General features: G+C 39.9%; 1 protein-coding gene across 3 annotated transcripts in view; it reads left to right on the top strand.

Moving 5' to 3' along the window:
- PIP4P2 (phosphatidylinositol-4,5-bisphosphate 4-phosphatase 2) overlaps positions 1–18,141 on the top strand; it is a 52,699-nt gene that overhangs the window by 21,724 nt on the left and 12,834 nt on the right. For all 3 annotated transcript variants that reach the window (XM_066372422.1, XM_066372423.1, XM_066372421.1), the window contains exons 3-5: positions 2,880–2,986; positions 4,758–4,881; positions 16,140–16,192. In XM_066372422.1, the coding sequence (XP_066228519.1) occupies positions 2,880–2,986; positions 4,758–4,881; positions 16,140–16,192 (284 nt within the window). The remainder of the gene's footprint in view (positions 1–2,879; positions 2,987–4,757; positions 4,882–16,139; positions 16,193–18,141) is intronic.

Below are 18,141 nucleotides of genomic sequence, written 5' to 3' on the forward strand. Positions count from 1 at the left end.
ATTCAATTACACTGCCTGTGTGAAATCAGTAACATTACAGGGGAGGGAAAAGTGAAAACAAAGTCTTTGAGAAGTCTTCAGCATGAGACTGGTGAGCGTTTGTGTAGTTTGGTCTTACATTCATGAATTGATGAAATGTTAGGCAAGTAGGAGGTTCCCTGGAGAAAGTCTAGGTTGAACAGAACAGCTCCGTTTTACTGAGATTCATTCTCCTTACGTCAGCCACTCTGAGAGAAACCTGATATTCCTGTGGTGATAGAAAAACCCACACAACAACAACAACAAAACAAAGCTAACAAAGTCCTTTTTATTTCAGTAGGTAGAATTGGAAAGGGAAGTAGGGGGATGTGAGAGAGAGAGAAAATGGATAAACTTTAGCAAGTTTTACACTTGATCTTAGCCAAAAGGCTCAGAAATGAGAGCAAGCTTTAGAGAATACAAAATTTAAGGTTAAAGGAGAAGTGATTTCTAGGACAAGTGAGTGGAAAATTTGAGGAGTCCTGGAGAAGAGTGGAGCAAGCTGGCTGCATAACTGATGTTGAGTCTGGGATCTGGAGTCTGATGCACTGGAGTTTAAATCCTAACTCTGCCACTTAGCAGTGACATATCCTTGGGAACTTCTCTAAACTGTGGTTTTCTCATGAAAAGTGGTATAATCATAATGATAGTGCCTGCTTCATAGTGTTCCTGTGGGGTTTACAAGAGACAGAGTGTCCAGCATAGAACCTGAAATGTACAAGTTTACTTTGCCAAGTAAGAATATTAGAACTCATGCAAAACAGTAATGTCACGTCCCCTTTCACACACCATAAGCGAGACGTAGCCTGAGCTGGTCTGAGGCCGGTGCTTGAAATCTTCTAGTTCATTTGTCTTGTTTTGCAGATGAGGAACTAAGGGCTAGAAGTGAAGTGGGGATAAAATACAAAAGCAGATCTTGTCATTTGCTACACACACATTTACTTATGGTGAAATTTGGAGATAAAAAATTAAACCAAGTTCTGGTTATCTTGATATTTTAGATAGTATATATTCTGGATGTTTGTAATTTTAGATACTCATATTTTCTAGATAATAAATAATAACTGGCTTATGGCTAACTTTCATATATTTCTATTATTGTTATTTATTAAATTTTAAATGTCTTTTAAAAATAAGTTTGAGACTTAAAAAAAGTTATAAAGTAATAGTAGATGGTACAGAGAATTTCCATAGGCTCTTCACACACAATTCCCTAATATTAATATTTTGCCACATTAGCTTTCTCTCCATAAATAAATAATCTTTTTTTTTCATAATCTTTTAAGGCAATTGCAGACATGGTGCTTGTCAACCCCTAAATATTTTAATATAAATTTCTTTAAAAATAAGACATTCAATTATATAATTACAGTAAAATTATCAAATGCAGGAAATTAATATTGATACAATTTTGTTATCTAATTCATCTTTGTCCAATTATTCCATTAAAAATAAAAATCTGGTCCAGAATTTAATCTAGGATTGCATGTTACATTTGGTTATCATGTTTCTTTTATCTCCCATTATCTAAAATTTACTCTTTCCCTGTCTTTTATTGCCTTGACATTTTTTAAAGATTACAGACAAGATATTTTGTAAAATGTTTCTGAATTTGGGTTTACCTAATATTCCCTCATGATTAGATATAGGTCACATATTTCGGCAGGCATGCCCCAGGAGTGACCTTCTGTTCCTCTCAGTGCATCATGGGTACATACTTTAACAAGCTTAAGTCCTCAGAGTGAAGGAAGTATTTTATTTGGTGTTATTTATTCTTGCTTTCAAATTGATTGTAAAATTAAAGAAGAAAAAGAAATGCTAGCATTAAAAGCTATAATTTTTTTTAAGTTAAAAGATGTCATAAAATTAAGCACTTCTTTTATTCTAGTGAGTGAAATTCAAATTAGTCATATACTCCTCTTTGCCCACCATTCTTTATTTTTATTGATTTTAGAGAGAGAAGAGGGGAGAGAGACAAACAGGCAGACAGAAACATCAATTTGTTCCACTTATTTATCCATTCACTGATTGATTTTTATGTGCCCTGACCAGTGATTGAACCCACAGCGTTGGTGTATTGGAACAATGTTCTAACTAACTGAGCTAACCGGGCAGGGCCCACTATTCTTTTTTTTTTAAGTGAGAGGAGGGAGATAGTGAGGCAGACTCCTGCATGCGCCCTGACTGCTATCCCCCCAGTGACCCCATCTTGGGCGGATGCTGGAGTACTGAACTATTTTTAGTGCCCGAGGCTGATGCATTCCTACCAACCAAGCTATCCTCAGCACCTGGGGCCACACTGAAACCAATCAAGTCACTGGCTGTGGGAGAGGAAGAGGAAGAGAAATGGCGGGTAGGGAGAGGGTAGAGAAGCAGATGGTTGCTTCTCTTGTGTGCCCTGACAAGAAATTGAACCTGGATAGTACGTACTCTGGGACGACACTCTGTCTACTGAGCTACCAGTCAGGGCCCCACTATTCTTAAAGGCCTGCTCTTCCTGGACAGGTGTAAAAGTGCCCAGTAAATGCTTGCATCTGGCCAGATAGAGATGTGATCCTGTCTTGTGAACAAGGGAAAACAATTCTTGGTGTGCATTAAATATTCCTCCAATATCAAAAGACCCATACAAACTAAGTCTGAAATGTGTCCTTCATAATTAAATCTCTACAGCACCAGACTTCATGGAATGCTTGCTAACATCTGTGCTATTTAAAAGCACTTATGATGCACTTTTCCTTAAACTGTATTTTGGTAGCACTAGCCTTAGTTTTTAAGGAATTATTGCTTTTTATATACAAACAAGCTTTGGCAATCTGCACTTTGGTTAATTTGCTGTGTTTGTATTTCCTTCCTTTATCTAGCCAATCAAAGATCCCCCAACAGGGAAGAAATATGTTAGATGCCCTTGTAATTGTCTCCTCATTTGTAAGAATACATCTCGGCGAATAGGCTGTCCGAGACCCAACTGGTAAGAGACAAAGATTCATTCATTCATTCACTCATTTGTTCATTCAACAAGTATTTATTAAAGGCTCCTATGTGCCAGGCATTGTTCTAAGCAGAGTCTTTGTCTGCATAGTAATTACAGGACCTAGATCAGGCATGGCCAACATATGGCCTGCGGGCCGTAATGAGTTTATGCGGCCCGCGATTAAACTTTTAATATTCTCCGCTACTTTAAAATCTCAGCTACTCAGAAGCGGAAGCATCTTTGATTATTGGAAATCGAGATATTTAAGAAGATAGTGATACGCGGAAAGGAATTCTGCGTATGACTAATCTAGGGTTAACTTCCAATAATTTGTCAAATGGATTTGCGATCCTTCTTTATTTTTAAAAAAAATTCCATTATAAAGATTTACAACTTTTGTACTCGTCTGTACTCTCTATGAACTGTTTGATGTTTAGCAGTGATGTGAAACCCACATTCTTTTAGGCGGAGTTTGCCAGTGCGCACCCAAGGTCAAACAATTCGTTATTTTTGTGGTCAGTGGTGCTGAAGCAAGTGGCATTGTAGCATAGACAATAGCTGCAGTTGGTAACTGAAAACGTGTCCAGGCTGTTTGTAAAACGAAATAATTGTTTTATTTGTGATATAACCTCTGCAAGAGGTTGTTAAAGTAATATTTTTATTAAAAATATTTTTATTAAAATAATATTTTATATTAAATTTTTTCAATCACATTTATTCATAAACAAATTACATAATAAAATTTTGCTTACTTAAACGAATCATTTTGGTATTTAACATTTTTTAATTTTAATATTTCATCCGGCCCGTGAAAAAGGTTTTCTTTCTAATCTGGCCCAGGGGCAAAAACTGTTGGCCACGTTTGACCTAGATTATTTTTCTTTGTTTAAGGAATGATATGCTTAGTTTGAAATGAATGGTTCACAGGTAATACTCCTGAATGAGTAGTAGAAGTTTTCTTAATGTTATGTACATACTTAATGCACAGTAATAAATCAGGTACTTGTTAAACTTATTTTAAAATAACTAATTAGTTTGCCTTTGACAGAATTCATCTTAGCCTAGAAGTGTTTTATGTTTTAATCATCATTGTGTACCCCAAACTACGGCCCGCGGGTCACATGCGGCCCCCTGAGGCCATTTATCCAGACCCCCACCACACTTCCAGAAGGGGCACCTCTTTCATTGGTGGTCAGTGAGAGGAGCACTGTATGTGGTGGCTCTCCAATGGTCTGAGGAACAGTGAACTGGTCCCCTGTGGATATGGCCAGATTGTAGATTAGCAAGACCTTGACTGTTTTTATGTGGTTTCTGGCTTTCAGACCAGTAGTTGAATCATTTGCAATCCTGTCTGAAAGGAAAGGAGCTCCCCAACTTTCTGACACCAGCCTGCTCAGAGAAATGTGGTTGTGAGTTGGCACAGTGACACCTTCAGAGCACATGCTATTGGCCGATGTGGAATATTTTACCTTATTCAGTCTCATCAAACTCAAGTTGTTTCCTAGATAGGGAATAAGAACTATTTTCTGATTTGAACTTATAAGAACTTGCAGATGGAGATTAATTGTTCCCAACTATATATTTTTTAATATTGAATATTGCTACTTTCTGTGATTTTGACTCCAAAGCCAGGCACTTGAATTCACTTAAATTTTAAAACAATTAGTGTAACCTATTTTCAGTGGTGTAGCCCATGTTTTCAGTCCTCCATTACATGTTTTGCCCAGCCCATTGGTGGGATGATGTTATTTTCTTTCTCTTTCCACAGTAGACGCATAATTAACCTTGGCCCAGTAATGCTTATTTCTGAAGAACAACCAGCTCAACCTGCATTGCCAATCCAGCCGGAAGGTACAAGAGTTGTGTGCGGGCACTGTGGAAACACATTCTTGGTAAGTGCCCAGACGTCTCTTATAGTGACATCTTTCTATAAGTGCTGATCATGGGCACATGAATTTGACCACTACTCATGCTCTCACACTTTTGTCCAGTGAAAACTATTCAAAAGATTAAAAAGGAGCCTTTTTAAGAAAGACAATCAGAGGTGTACCTAGAATATACTACATCTTCTGTAAAGTAGGTAAAAGGTGCATTCTCTGCTTGGGTCATTGGTAAAACGGGGCCTCTCTGAGTAGGCGAACAAGAAAATCACTCATTCCCATTGACTTGGTGAGTGGCAGGCTCTCCCCAGCCTTACCTCCTCAGCAGAGCAGAAGGTGCAGGTTTATAGGTTCAAGAAAAACTCTTATTATAATTTCTCAAATTTTTTTTTATTAAAAAATAAACTTGGAGTAAAGAAAATTAACACTGCTATCTGTAATCAGATAAACCATTGGATAAAAATTGAGATGGTATAAGTAACTTGATGTGAACAAAAGTTGAGCTCTTATTTTAGTGCTTTTATTTTTAATCCTAAGTTTGATTTTTTTTTTATTTAAAAAATTTTTTTTCACCTCTGGCCAGTAGGGTCAGTGGATAGAGCATTGACCCAGTGTGTGGACATCCTGGGTTCGATTCTTAGTCAGGCACACAGGAGAAGCGACCATCTGCTTCTTTGCCCTTCGCTCTCCCCTTTCTCTCCCTCTTTCCCTCCTGCAGCCAGTGGCTCAGTTGGTTCAAGTGTTGGCCCCAGGCACTGAGGATAACTTGGTTGGTCCAATCACATCAGCCTCAGGCACTCAAAATAGCTCAATTGACTTGAGCATTGGCCCCAGATGGGGTTGCTGGGTGGATCCCGGTTTGGGGTGCATGTGGGAATCTGTCTCACTATCTTCTTTCCTCTCAGTTAAAAAAAGAGAAAGAAAATGAAAACTGTTTTTTCCCGCTGATTTGAAAGAGAGAGGAGAAGGGAAAGTGAGTGAGAGACAGAGACAAGCATCAACTTACTGTTCCACTTAATTGTTCTGTCTAATTGTGCACTCATTGATTGCTTCTTATATAGGCCCTGACCAGGGGTCAAACCCACTACCTCCATGTACTGGGATGATGCTCTATCCACAGCACCACCTGGCCAGGGCCCTAAGTTTGTTTTTTAAAAGTTAATTTCAAAACAACTTGCCCTGTCAGGTAGAGTGAAACCAGGCTTTCTTTTATTATTTAGCCTTTATGGGAGACAAAAATTCCCTAGGGACTCAAGTATTAAAGAAACCTCCCCAAGGGCTTGGGCAGAGATCTGGAGGTTGCAGTTTCTATAAATAGAACTTGTCACTATGGGATGAATGACTTAAGAAAGTGTAGAGGATTGGTTTCTTTTTATTCTAGTAAAGTAATTTGTACACATAATTTCAAAGGTCAAGTGGGTCTATAAAGCTTTATATACCTTTCTTTATCTAACTCATTCCCAAATACCACCCCCCAGAAACCTTCGTCTTTTTCAGCTACTCTGCTAACATGTACTGCCATGTGTTTCAATTGTTTGCTTATACTTTTTTTTTAATTTAACCATTATAGATATTATCTATTACCTTGTAAAATGCAGTTTGAGGATGTATCAGTCATCTGACCCCTGGCCCTCTCATATCCTTCCCTCATTTCATACTCCCATTAGAGTTACATATTTTATTGAATTAATAGTTAGTAGCCCTGACTGGCTGGCTCAGTGGTAGAGTGTTGGCCCTGTGTGTGGAAGTCCCATGTTTGATTCCAAGTCAGGGCAAACAGAAGCAACCATCTGCTTCTCCACCCTTTTCCCTCCTCCTCTTCTCTCCTTCTCTCTCTCTTCCCCTCCTATACCTGTAGTCATGGCTTGATTGGTTTGAGTGAATTGGCCACAGGCACTCTGCCTCAGATGCTAAAAATAACTAGGATGTTGAGCAACCAGCAACTGGCCCCACATGGGCAGAGCATTGACCCATTGGAGGCTTGCCAGGTGGATCCTGGTCAGGGCACATGCAGGAGTGTGTCTCTCTGTCTCCCTTCCTCTCAGTAAAAAAATAAATAAAAAAATGTTGCCTGGCCCTGGCCGGTTGGCTCAGCGGTAGAGCGTCGGCCTAGTGTGCGGAGGACCCGGGTTCGATTCCCGGCCAGGGCACACAGGAGAAGAGCCCATTTGCTTCTCCACCCCTCCGCCGCGCTTTCCTCTCTGTCTCTCTCTTCCCCTCCCGCAGCCAAGGCTCCATTGGAGCAAAGATGGCCCGGGCGCTGGGGATGGCTCTGTGGCCTCTGCCTTAGGCGCTAGAGTGGCTCTGGTCGCAACATGGCGACGCCCAGGATGGGCAGATCATCGCCCCCTGGTGGGCAGAGCGTCGCCCCATGGTGGGCGTGCCGGGTGGATCCCGGTCGGGTGCATGCTGGAGTCTGTCTGACTGTCTCTCCCTGTTTCCAGCTTCAGAAAAATGAAAAAAAAAAAATGTTGCCTGACCATGTAGTGGCACAGTGAATAGAGTATGGGCCTAGGACACTGAGAACCCAGGTTCAAAACCCTGAGGTCGTAGTCTTGAGCACGGGGTCATAGACATGACCCCCTGGTCACTGGCTTAAGCCCAAAGGTCATTGGCTTGAACCCCAAGGTTTCTGGCTTGAGCCCAATGTCTCTGGCTTGAGCAAGCAGTCTCTGGTTCAGCTGGAGCCCCCCAGTCAAGGTACATATGAGAAAGCAATCAATGAACAACTAAGTTGTCACAACTATGAGTTGATGCTTCTCATCTCTCTCCCTCCCTGTCTGTCTGTTTCTCTCTTTCTCTCTCTCTCTCAAAAAGAAAAAATATTTAGTGTTTACATTTTTTATAATTAGGTAAACTATGCACACAACTGAGCCAAGTAATATACTATATTTCTCTCCTGCATAGCTTTTAAGTTTTTCTTGGATTTGTTAATAATTTTTCCTTCCCCTCTTTAATTTAATTTTCTATGTACAAACCATTATTTCCTGCCATATTCTTTTACGGACCTATAAACTTCCTATCAATATAGTCAAACACACCAGGGGATCTATTATGTCAGCATCCTGCCTCACTGCTGTCACCTTGGAGCTTCCCTTCCCAGTATCCTCGGCATCCTTGTCTGTTTCCTGAGTGAGTTCCAGGTTTATTCACTAAAGTAGAGCACATCCTCTCAAGGCTTTCGGAGAAAATGTGTAGGAAAATACCCTTTCACTTAAACAGTTTTTATTCTAATCTCACATTCACTTTTTATTTTGTTCAGATTTAGAACTATATTATAGGTTGACAATTGTTTCCTCTCAAAAATTTTAAGCGTTTGCTGCACTGTTGAGAAATTCCACTGCAGTTTTGATGCCTGATCTTTTCTACATGACCATTTTCCTGTCCATCTTCCGCTTTCCTTTTTATTTTGTCCTGTGTTCTGCTCTAAAATTACATTCAAATATGTCCTGGGGGTGGGAGGGGTGTAGCGACTTGCTGGGTGCTCAGTGGTCCCTCCTAGTTCATTCTGTTGGCTTTGTTCGCTTTCTCTGGACTCTTTATGATGGACCACCTCCACTGACTCTCTCTCTCTCTTCCTCTCTCAAACATTTGCATTTCCTTTTTGTCTTCTTCTTTTACTTACTGGAAAACTTCTCCAACTATATCTTCTACATTTTCTAAATTTAATTCAAAAGTTTAATTTCAGATGATCTTAATTTTTTTTATTTTTTATTTTTCTGAAGTTGGAAACGGGGAGACAGTCAGACAGACTCCTGCATGCGCCTGACCAGGATCCACCCGGCATGCCCACCAGGGGATGGTGCTCTGCCCATCTGGGGCGTTGCTCTGTTGCAACCAGAGCCATTCTAGCGCCTGAGGCAGAGGCCATAGAGCCACCCCCAGCGCCTGGGCCAATTTTGCTCCAATGGAGCCTTGGCTGCTGGAGGGGAAGAGAGAGACAGAGAGGAAGGAGAGGGGGAGGGGTGGAGAAGCAGATGGGCGCTTCTCCTGTGTGCCCTGGCCGGGAATTGAACCCAGGACTCCTGCACGCCAGGCTGACGCTCTACCACTGAGCCAACCGGCCAGGGCAGATGATCTTAATTTTTAACTTTCGAGTTTCTCTGTGTTCTCTGATTATTTTTTCCCCTAAAGTTCTCTTCTTTATAGCATCTTTCTGCAGCTATTATATTTTTTTTCTGAGATTTGTTCTTTTTTATGCCTTGTCTCTGTTTCTACGTACTTCCCTTTATGTTTTTCTTTTGTGATAGAGGTATAACTGAAAAGTTTATTTAGTTGAGGGCAAGGTGATGATCGGAATCACCATGCTTGCAGCAGGAGATAAACTTTTTCTCTTTTCTTCCTTCCCTTTGCTCTGTCATCCTTTCCCTCCTTTCCTCCTTCTCTTCTTTTAAAGCTTGCCAGCCATTAGTGTCAATAAGTCTTTTTTTTAGGATAAGTTTCTGTGGGGAACAATCCCAGTTCTATTGTGAGGGATATGCCTGGAAGATGCTTTCTAGGAGCTAAGAAAGATAATAGGTGAAGGTCTCATCCCACAATAGACTTGAACTTAGTTCATGTTTTTAGAATGCTGCCTTATTCTTGCCCTCTGCTGTGCCTGCTGTTCCTCAGGGCCCAGGCCTCTGTCCATTTCCTTTCAGAATGAGTCACTCTTCTCTTGCGTATGTTGAGGGAGGTCATGCTCCTGATTTTGTGATGTGGAGGGAACATCCACCGTGGAGAGAATGCACCTGCTAGCTCCAACGTCTGAGCTATTCTGCGGTTCCTCATATGAACCAGCTACTTTTCCCTGCCAGGACCTTGGCAGGAGGGCAGGCATCCCTTTCATAAAATCAGTTGCCAAGTCTACATCAGCTTTCCACTGTCCAAATTTAAGGCTATTTCTCTTCAGATTCTCTTCCTCCTTATGGTATTAAACACTTTAAAACTCATTTATTACCTTTTAGTCAGATTCGGGCAAGGAAATGGAAATGCCTGCAAGTATCCAACTTACTACATTTGGCCAGAATTGCTAGGATTTTTTTCTGATTGAGTGGCAAGATAAATCTTATTCCTTGCACTTACATTTATTGATTAAATCAATGACAAAGTACATAAATTAGAGTATATACTAAGTAAATTAGAGAATATACTTGATTGGAGTAGTTAACAATTTTTAAAAATTATTATCTATTGATTTAATATAGAGCAATATGCTCTGTAAGTATTGCTACATTAAATATATTTATCTTTCTTATATGTAAACAAATCATATTTCAAAATGCCATTTTAGCCTGACCAGTGGTGGCACAGTGGATAGAGTGTTGACCCAGAATGCTGAGGTTGCCAGTTCAAAACCCAAGGTTTCTGGCTTGAGCCCAAGGTCACTGGCGCCTCTATCCCCACCTACTCTCCCTCCCTCTCTCTCTCTCTCAAAATATATATATAGTTTCCAACTGTTAGTGTCAATAAGGTTTTTTTTAGGGTAAGTTTCTATGGGGAACAATTCCAGATATATTGCAAGGGATATGCCTGGAAGACACTTTCTAGGAGCTAAGAAAGGTAATAGGAGGACAGTCTCCCTACTCAGATGGTAGACTTTAATTTAGTTCCTATGAAAAGAAATACCATTTTAAAATCTTCAAAATAGATTCCACTTACATTGGTGAGGTTCCCTCCATAACTACCTTGCATTTTTTCCAGTTATGTTTTATATTCCAAATCCTTGCCATGGATAATGTTTGTAGACACAGTATAAGTGAGCTGATTTTATTTGTTCAAAAATATATACTGAGTGAGTTTCAGGCATGAGGCTAAGTGCTGGGAAGACCAGAAGGCAGAGTCCTTCCCCTTGGGGTCTTCTAATCTAATAGGAGGAATTAGAATTAAAGCAAGAACTATTTTTAAAGTTTATATTTAATTTTTTAAAATCATCTAGTAGTGAAATCTAGAGAATGATCTAAATTGAGAAGTTAGATAGATATGTTTGTGACATGTTTCTTATTACTTTAAAAACATTTATGCATTTAGCTTGACCGGGAGTTGGCACAGTGGATAGAATGTCGGACTGGGATGCGGAGGACCCAGGTTCGAGACCCCGAGGTCACCAGCTTGAGCACGGGCTCATCTGGTTTGAGCAAAGCTCGCCAGCTTGGACCAAAGGTCTCTGGCTAGAGCAAGGGGTTACTCGGTCTGCTGAAGGCCCACGGTCAAGGCACATATGAGAAAGCAATCAATGAACAACTAAGGTGTCACAAAGAAAAACTGATAATTGATGCTTCTCATCTCTCTTCGTTCCTGTCTGTCTGTCCCTATCTATCCCTCTCTCTGACTCGATCTCTGTCACTGTAAATAAACAAAACAAAACAAAACATTTATGCATTTAGATATTTTCTTCCTAGAAGAAAATTGCTAAAGTACTTTGCAAGCCAAAGACTAACTTCTAAAACTGGCTCTTTCTTACTTACGATTCAATGCCGACAAGTGAGTCATATTAGCATATTAACATAGTGATTATGTTTAAAATTTTAATTTTTTTTTAGCAAGAAAGGGTGTTTGGGATTAATATATTATATTTGAAGATGATTTCACAATTCCTGGAAAACAAAGTGTTTGGTGATTAGGAGAATGCAGGATGTACCTATGGGTTGGCCATTACTTTTCAGAGTTTCGACTTAATGATAGATGCTCAGTGTGAAGAATGAATAGACCACAAAGTTCTTAATTCAGACTTGAAGACATTGCTTTATTCTTATGCTGATACTGGTCACAAATAGTCATGTCCTTGGTATATACTATGTTCTTTGCCCTTCAAGCTTTTAACTCTTAGGATAACTGATCTGCTTATTCTCTCTTTTGTTTTTCCCTTGACTTACAAGGCCCCAAAACAATTGATACAGTTTACAAAGTTCAATAGCATTGAAAATGAAATACGAAAAAAAAGCATGGAGGACAAAAAGGAAAAAAAGGACAGAAAAAATGACATAATGCAGAAGAATATAAATATGTATTATATTTAATCCTGTGCAGTTGTTAAAATTAGACTGAATTTTAGTGGTGAGTCTTCTAGAGTCAACAAAAAGAGGTAAAAAATAAATTACAAGATATTCATGATGCTTTAAAAAGGTCACATAAGAGAAGCTTTATCAGAATACTGTGTCTCAAGAATTATTCCCGTGGATTAAGATGAAAGAACAATACAATGGACCGGGTCTTCAGCAACATTTTTTTTATTACATCAGTGTTATAACGCTAAAGTTAAATTTACTAAGCATTCACACTATTCACAATACCTGGCTGGAACCATGGATGATGTTTAGAAAAGCTAGATTTGTGTTTTCCAGAGAGCATTCAATAAAACATTGATTTTGTAGGATAGTAATAGGTGTTATGTAAGTAAAGAGTTCCATGGGCATTGGGATGTGTGAGAATAAAAAATAAACCAAAAAAATTTTACAGGTGCATTTTCTAGCACTTTCAGCATGCATCATTGTTCATATCTGAGAGGAAGTTTTAATGTATATAAAAACAGTTTTTAAGCCCTGGACGGTTGGCTCAGTGGTAGAGCGTCGGCCTGGCGTGCAGAGGTCCCGGGTTCGATTCCTGGCCAGGGCACACAGGAGAGGCACCCATCTGCCTCTCCACCCCTCCCCCTCTCCTTCCTCTCTGTCTCTCTCTTCCCCTCCCGCAGCGAGGCTCCATTGGAGCAAAGATGGCCCGGGCGCTGGGGATGGCTCCTTGGCCTCTGCCCCAGGCGCTAGAGTGGCTCTGGTAGCGGCAGAGCGACACCCCGGAGGGGCAGAGCATCGCCCCCTGGTGGGCAGAGCGTCGCCCCCTGGTGGGCGTGCCGAGTGGATCCCGGTCGGGCGCATGCAGGAGTCTGTCTGACTGTCTCTCCCTGTTTCCAGCTTCAGAAAAATACACACAAAAAAAAACCCAAAAAAACAAAACAAAAACAAAAACAAAAACAGTTTTTAACCTCCAAACCATTTTTGGGAATCATCTAGCCAGAATAGTATTTTGAGAGACATTGCTTAAAAAATGATTTTGCAGAAATATAAAAGGAATACACAGCCTTCAGCTAGTCCTATATAAATCTAAAGACATTTCTTAGGACACCAGAATAGCAGAGAGCTGAATTTTACATTCTATGGGCAGCTGTCTCTGTTGCTGATGGAAGGCAGATTCAGACGCTTTGTCAGCTGGTACCTGGCTGCAAGGTTGGCATTCTTAGACAAAACCAAATACAACTTACAGTATAAGCCTGAATCATAATTGATGGCTCAAACTTTGCCCTGAAGTGGGCCTGTAATGTAGTTGGACATGGGGATATATGATTTGGAGCTGTAGCGTCGAGTAGCAATAGTTTTAACTTGAGCACACTTCAAAGAAATGACACTAGCTGCTTATTGTATCTGTTAAAAAATAAATCCAGTAAGGTACTATTAAAAGTCTAGTTTTTAGCAGTACAATTTTCTTATGAGCCCTCTAAGATTTGACTTGAAAATATATCTTGGAAAACTAAGCTTATGTCTTACATAAAATGATTAGAAATCAGTCAATATTAGAAGAACTTTACTAGAAATAATTGGATTTTAGAGAAGTGGTTTTTAATATTTCTGATAAAAAATAGATAAGTTTTTAGATAAGAAGACAGTAGTAAATCAACTTCCTTTCAAAAGCTCAGATATTTGCAATCATTTGAATAGATTATGACAAAATTATTTCTATAATAGATGCTTTTCTGTTCTTAGTTGCTGCTTTTAAGTACTTGGAGATAAGAAAACCAATGTATTAGGTTGCAGGATTGATAATTCACTAATTACACAATAATTTCTTAGCTGTTTGTCAGCTATTTATACTGTAATTAAATTTACCATGCATAATCTGCTAAAATGAAGAACACCATAAAATGATAACCCTGGACGAAATAATCTCCTCAGATTGGTCATGTAACATTCTAGAATTCCTGTGCCAATGTCTTTGCCTTGAGGCTTGAATTTTTTTTTTTCCTACAGAGACAGAGAGAGGGTTAGACAGGGAAAGATAGACAGGAACGGAGAGATGAGAAGCATCAATCATTAGTTTTTCGTTGCGCATTGCAACACCTTAATTGTTCATTGATTGCCTTCTCATACGTGCCTTGACCACGGGCCTTCAGCAGACCGAGTAACCCCTTGCTCGAGCCAGCGACCTTGGGCTCAAGCTGGTGAGCTTTTTCTCAAACCAGATGAGCCCAAGCTCAAGCTGGCGACCTCAGGGTCTCAAACCTGGGTCTTCTACATCCCAGTCCGACGCTCTATCCACTGCGCCACCAGGCGAGGCTTGAATTTTTAGTTCCTTTTCACTCAAGGGTTTCATAGTTGCCTTTTCAGTCACTTGCCTATTTTAACTATGAAAAACTTAAAATTGTTATCAGTAAAATTTGAAATGACATTACAAGTCCAGCAACCACCCTAAAACTAATTTCAAAAACATAAAGCACTCTAAGATTTCTGTATTCCTCCCTTCCTAATGTTCTGTACCAGTTTCTCTAGAAATCTATAGGCATTTCCATTTAGCACATTAATTCTAGCATTTTTGTTATGAAGCATAAATTTTTTTTTTTTTTTTTTCATTTTTCTGAAGCTGCAAACAGGGAGAGATAGTCAGACAGACTCCCGCATGCGCCCAACCGGGATCCACCCGGCACGCCCACCAGGGGCGATGCTCTGCCCACCAGGAGGCGGTGCTCTGCCCATCCTGGGCATCGCCATGTTGCGACCAGAGCCACTCTAGCGCCTGAGGCAGAGGCCACAGAGCCATGCCCAGCGCCCGGGCCATCTTTGCTCCAATGGAGCCTTGGCAGCGGGAGGGGAAGAGAGAGACAGAGAGGAAAGCGCGGCGGAGGGGTGGAGAAGCAAATGGGCGCTTCTCCTATATGCCCTGGCCGGGAATCGAACCCGGGTCCTCCGCACGCTAGGCCGACGCTCTACCGCTGAGCCAACCGGCCAGGGCAATTTTGCAATAAATTAACTTGTTACAAAATAAGTAAAGAAGTAATAATTTACTGCTGCTTGAAAAAATGTAGCCGTGGTTTGGCATTCTCATCAAAATTAATCATTTTGAAAGGAGAGTGAACATTCATGTAATGTTTCATTTCTACTTTATTTAGAAAGGAGGTAGGTTCCCACTGTGATTTAAAAGGGTTTGTGTCAAGGTTAACTGACTTTCATTAGGTTTGAAATAAAAATAAAGACACTCAGATTTATTTGTTCTGAAAAGTTAATCATGAAAAATTTATTTTTAAAAAATCATAGATCAGATATCTTCTGAAAATTATCCTCTATTGTATTGGAAACATTTGAATATATATAATTTTTAAAGCCCTGCTGTACCTAGAATTGGAAAGTTAGGAAATGAGAAATGAGTTACCTGAAATCCTAAACAAAATTAGTTTTAATAAAAGGAAAGTTGTTTTGATGATAAGACTGCTAAGGTGCTTCAAGGAATTCTCCTAAAACTGTAAAGGAAATACATATTTTATGAGCAAATATATAGAAAAGCAAACATGATGAAGGTAAGAAAGGCTTATTAAAATATTTTTTTTTGTGGTAAAGGTTTACTTTAAATTTATATTGCACATTCTTTCCACAAGGGAGCTTGCTACAAGTAATCCATGTATCTGGATAACACTTCTGTGAGGAAGGTAGCCTGTTCTATCACCTATGGGTACCTGGGAGGATTGAAAGAAAGGTTGCCTTACTTGAATGAGCTTTTTTGTTACATGTGATAAACAAGGACAGAACAGGAAGTGACTTTCTGACCTAAGTTCTACCTGCATCTAATTTGTTTAGTTTATTTGTTTTGTGGGTTCCCAAATAAATATAATAAATAGCTGTATTTTAGTAATGAATCTAAATATTTATATATTTAAAAGACTAGTCCTCAGGCTATAAAGTAAAGATAAGTTTGATGGTACTTGATATATGTTTCTATTCCCGGGAAGTGAACTAAGACATAAATCTGGCAGAAATGACTCTAATTACAGCAGTACATGAAGTTTTCATTGTACAACAAACCCAGATTGCGTCAGAACCTTGGAAAAATCATGGGAACTGTTTCAGATGGGAATCCCAACGTTTATTTTTAGGCAGAGGAAGAAGTGTTGGAGGGAAAAGCTCATATAACCATGAGACGGTTATTGCTTCTGCTGTGATCCCTGATGACATTTGAACTAAAAGAAACATCTTATCAGATTGGATAGTTTTCAATTGTTTTTCTTTTCAATCCCTCTCTCTATTATTTTACAGTGGATGGAACTGAGGTTCAACACTCTGGCAAAATGCCCACACTGCAAAAAAATGTAAGTTCCCTGCCATTGGAAATGCTACTGGGAAGTACTTGAGAACAATTTAAAGATTTCAGAATTCTCATTTAGGTAGATTTTGATTTTAAGACATGCTATGAGCCTGATCAGATGGTGGCGCAGTGGATAGAGCATCGGACTGGGATTTAGAGGACCCAGGTTCGAAATCCCAAGGTCACCAGCTTGAGCGTGGGCTCAACTGGTTTGAGCAAGGCTCACCAGCTTGAGCCCAAGGTCGCTGGCTTGAGCAAGAGGTCACTCACTCTGCTGCAGGCCCCCTGGTCAAGGCACACATGAGAAAGCAATTGATGAACAACTAAGGTGTTGCAACAGAGAATTGATGATTCTCATCTCTCCCTTCCTGTCTGTCTGTCCCCCTCTCTATCTCTGTCACAAAAAAATACATGCCATGAAATGAATGAATGCTTAATATATTTATACTTTTCAAGAAAAAAATTAGAAATCTTTAAACCTCTTAATATGTTCCATTTTGAAATTTAAATGATTAGGTTTAATCTCTCTCTGAAAGAAAGTCAGTTTCTAAGAAATTGTTGAAATTATTAGTAACCTAGTGAGTATTTCCAAATGTTCTAAAAGGTTGCAATCTATTGCAAATAACCTAAAATATATATTTTAAAAACAGGCTGTTGGCCCTGGCTGGTTAGCTCAGTTAGAGCGTTGTCCAACAATAACAAGGTTGTGGGTTCAGTCCCCAGTCAGGGCACAGGAGGGAAGCAACCAATGAATGCACAACTAATTGGAACAACAAATGGATGCTTCCCTTCCCCCTCCCTCCTCTCCCTTCCTCTCCTTGTCTCTCTAAAAATCAGTTGATAAATTTAAAAAGAAATAACCCCAACTGTATGACTCAGTGGATAGAGCATTGGCCCAGCATCCACACCTTCTGGGTTCAATTTCTTGTTAGAGCACACATGAGAAGGAACCATCTTCTTCTCTTCCCCTCCCTCTCCCTCTTCTCTCTTACCCTCCCGCAGGCAGTGGCTCGATTGGTTCAAGCATTGGTCTGGGGGGCTGAGGATAGCTCCGCTGATTTGAGTATTGGTCCAGTTGGGGCACATGTGAGAGTCTGTCTTGCTATCTCCCCTCCTCTCACTTTAAAAAAAAAAAAAAGCTCTGGCCTGATAGTTGGGTTGGTGGGAGCATTGTCTCAAAGTGCAGAGGTTGTCAGGGCACATACAGGGACAGCACGATGTTCCTATTTTTCTCTCCCTGCCTTTCTTTCTCTAAAAAGGAGGGGGGGAGCTGTCATTTAGGAGAAACAGTACTTGCTAGCTTTTCTCATCTGCCTAAGATTATTATCTGATGGCAAAGCTTACGTAATTATTTACCCACCTGAACTATTGAGTCTATTTCTCTTTATTTCTAAATGATGTACCCACAGAAAACAAAATGCAATGTAACAATGGGAAAAATAGGAGATATTTTGATTAAAGACATTTTGTGGCAGCTGTGTTGGGGATCCCCAAGTTACCCCAAGATTCCATGATTTTTAAGGGGGCTAATAAGAATAATTAGTACATATATGTACTCACAGCTATGATTTATTAGTGTGAAAGCATACAAACAAATCAGCAACAGAAAAAGCAGCATGGGGTAAAGTCTGGAGGAATGAGAAGCAGGTTTCCAAGAGTTCTCTCCTGGTAGAGTCACACAAAACCCCCTAATCCCTTCAAATTTGTACAACACGTAAAGTGTTACCTACCAGAGAGGCTCAGGAGAGACGCAGGCCCCAGGGTTTTCACTGCAGCTGGTCCCCAAGGCACCTACTTACTGCACACAAACTTAATTTCCATACTTGCAGGAGGAAAGCAGATATTCAGTGTGAAACGTGTGTTTGCACAATTTAGGCATGATAAGCCATTCTTATGAATTAGGGATTGGGGGGAACTTTTTAGAAATCTAAGTTTACAGATGTGAGCCAAAGA

This window comes from Saccopteryx leptura, chromosome 3, assembly GCF_036850995.1.
Source record: "Saccopteryx leptura isolate mSacLep1 chromosome 3, mSacLep1_pri_phased_curated, whole genome shotgun sequence".
Classification (NCBI taxonomy): domain Eukaryota; kingdom Metazoa; phylum Chordata; class Mammalia; order Chiroptera; family Emballonuridae; genus Saccopteryx; species Saccopteryx leptura.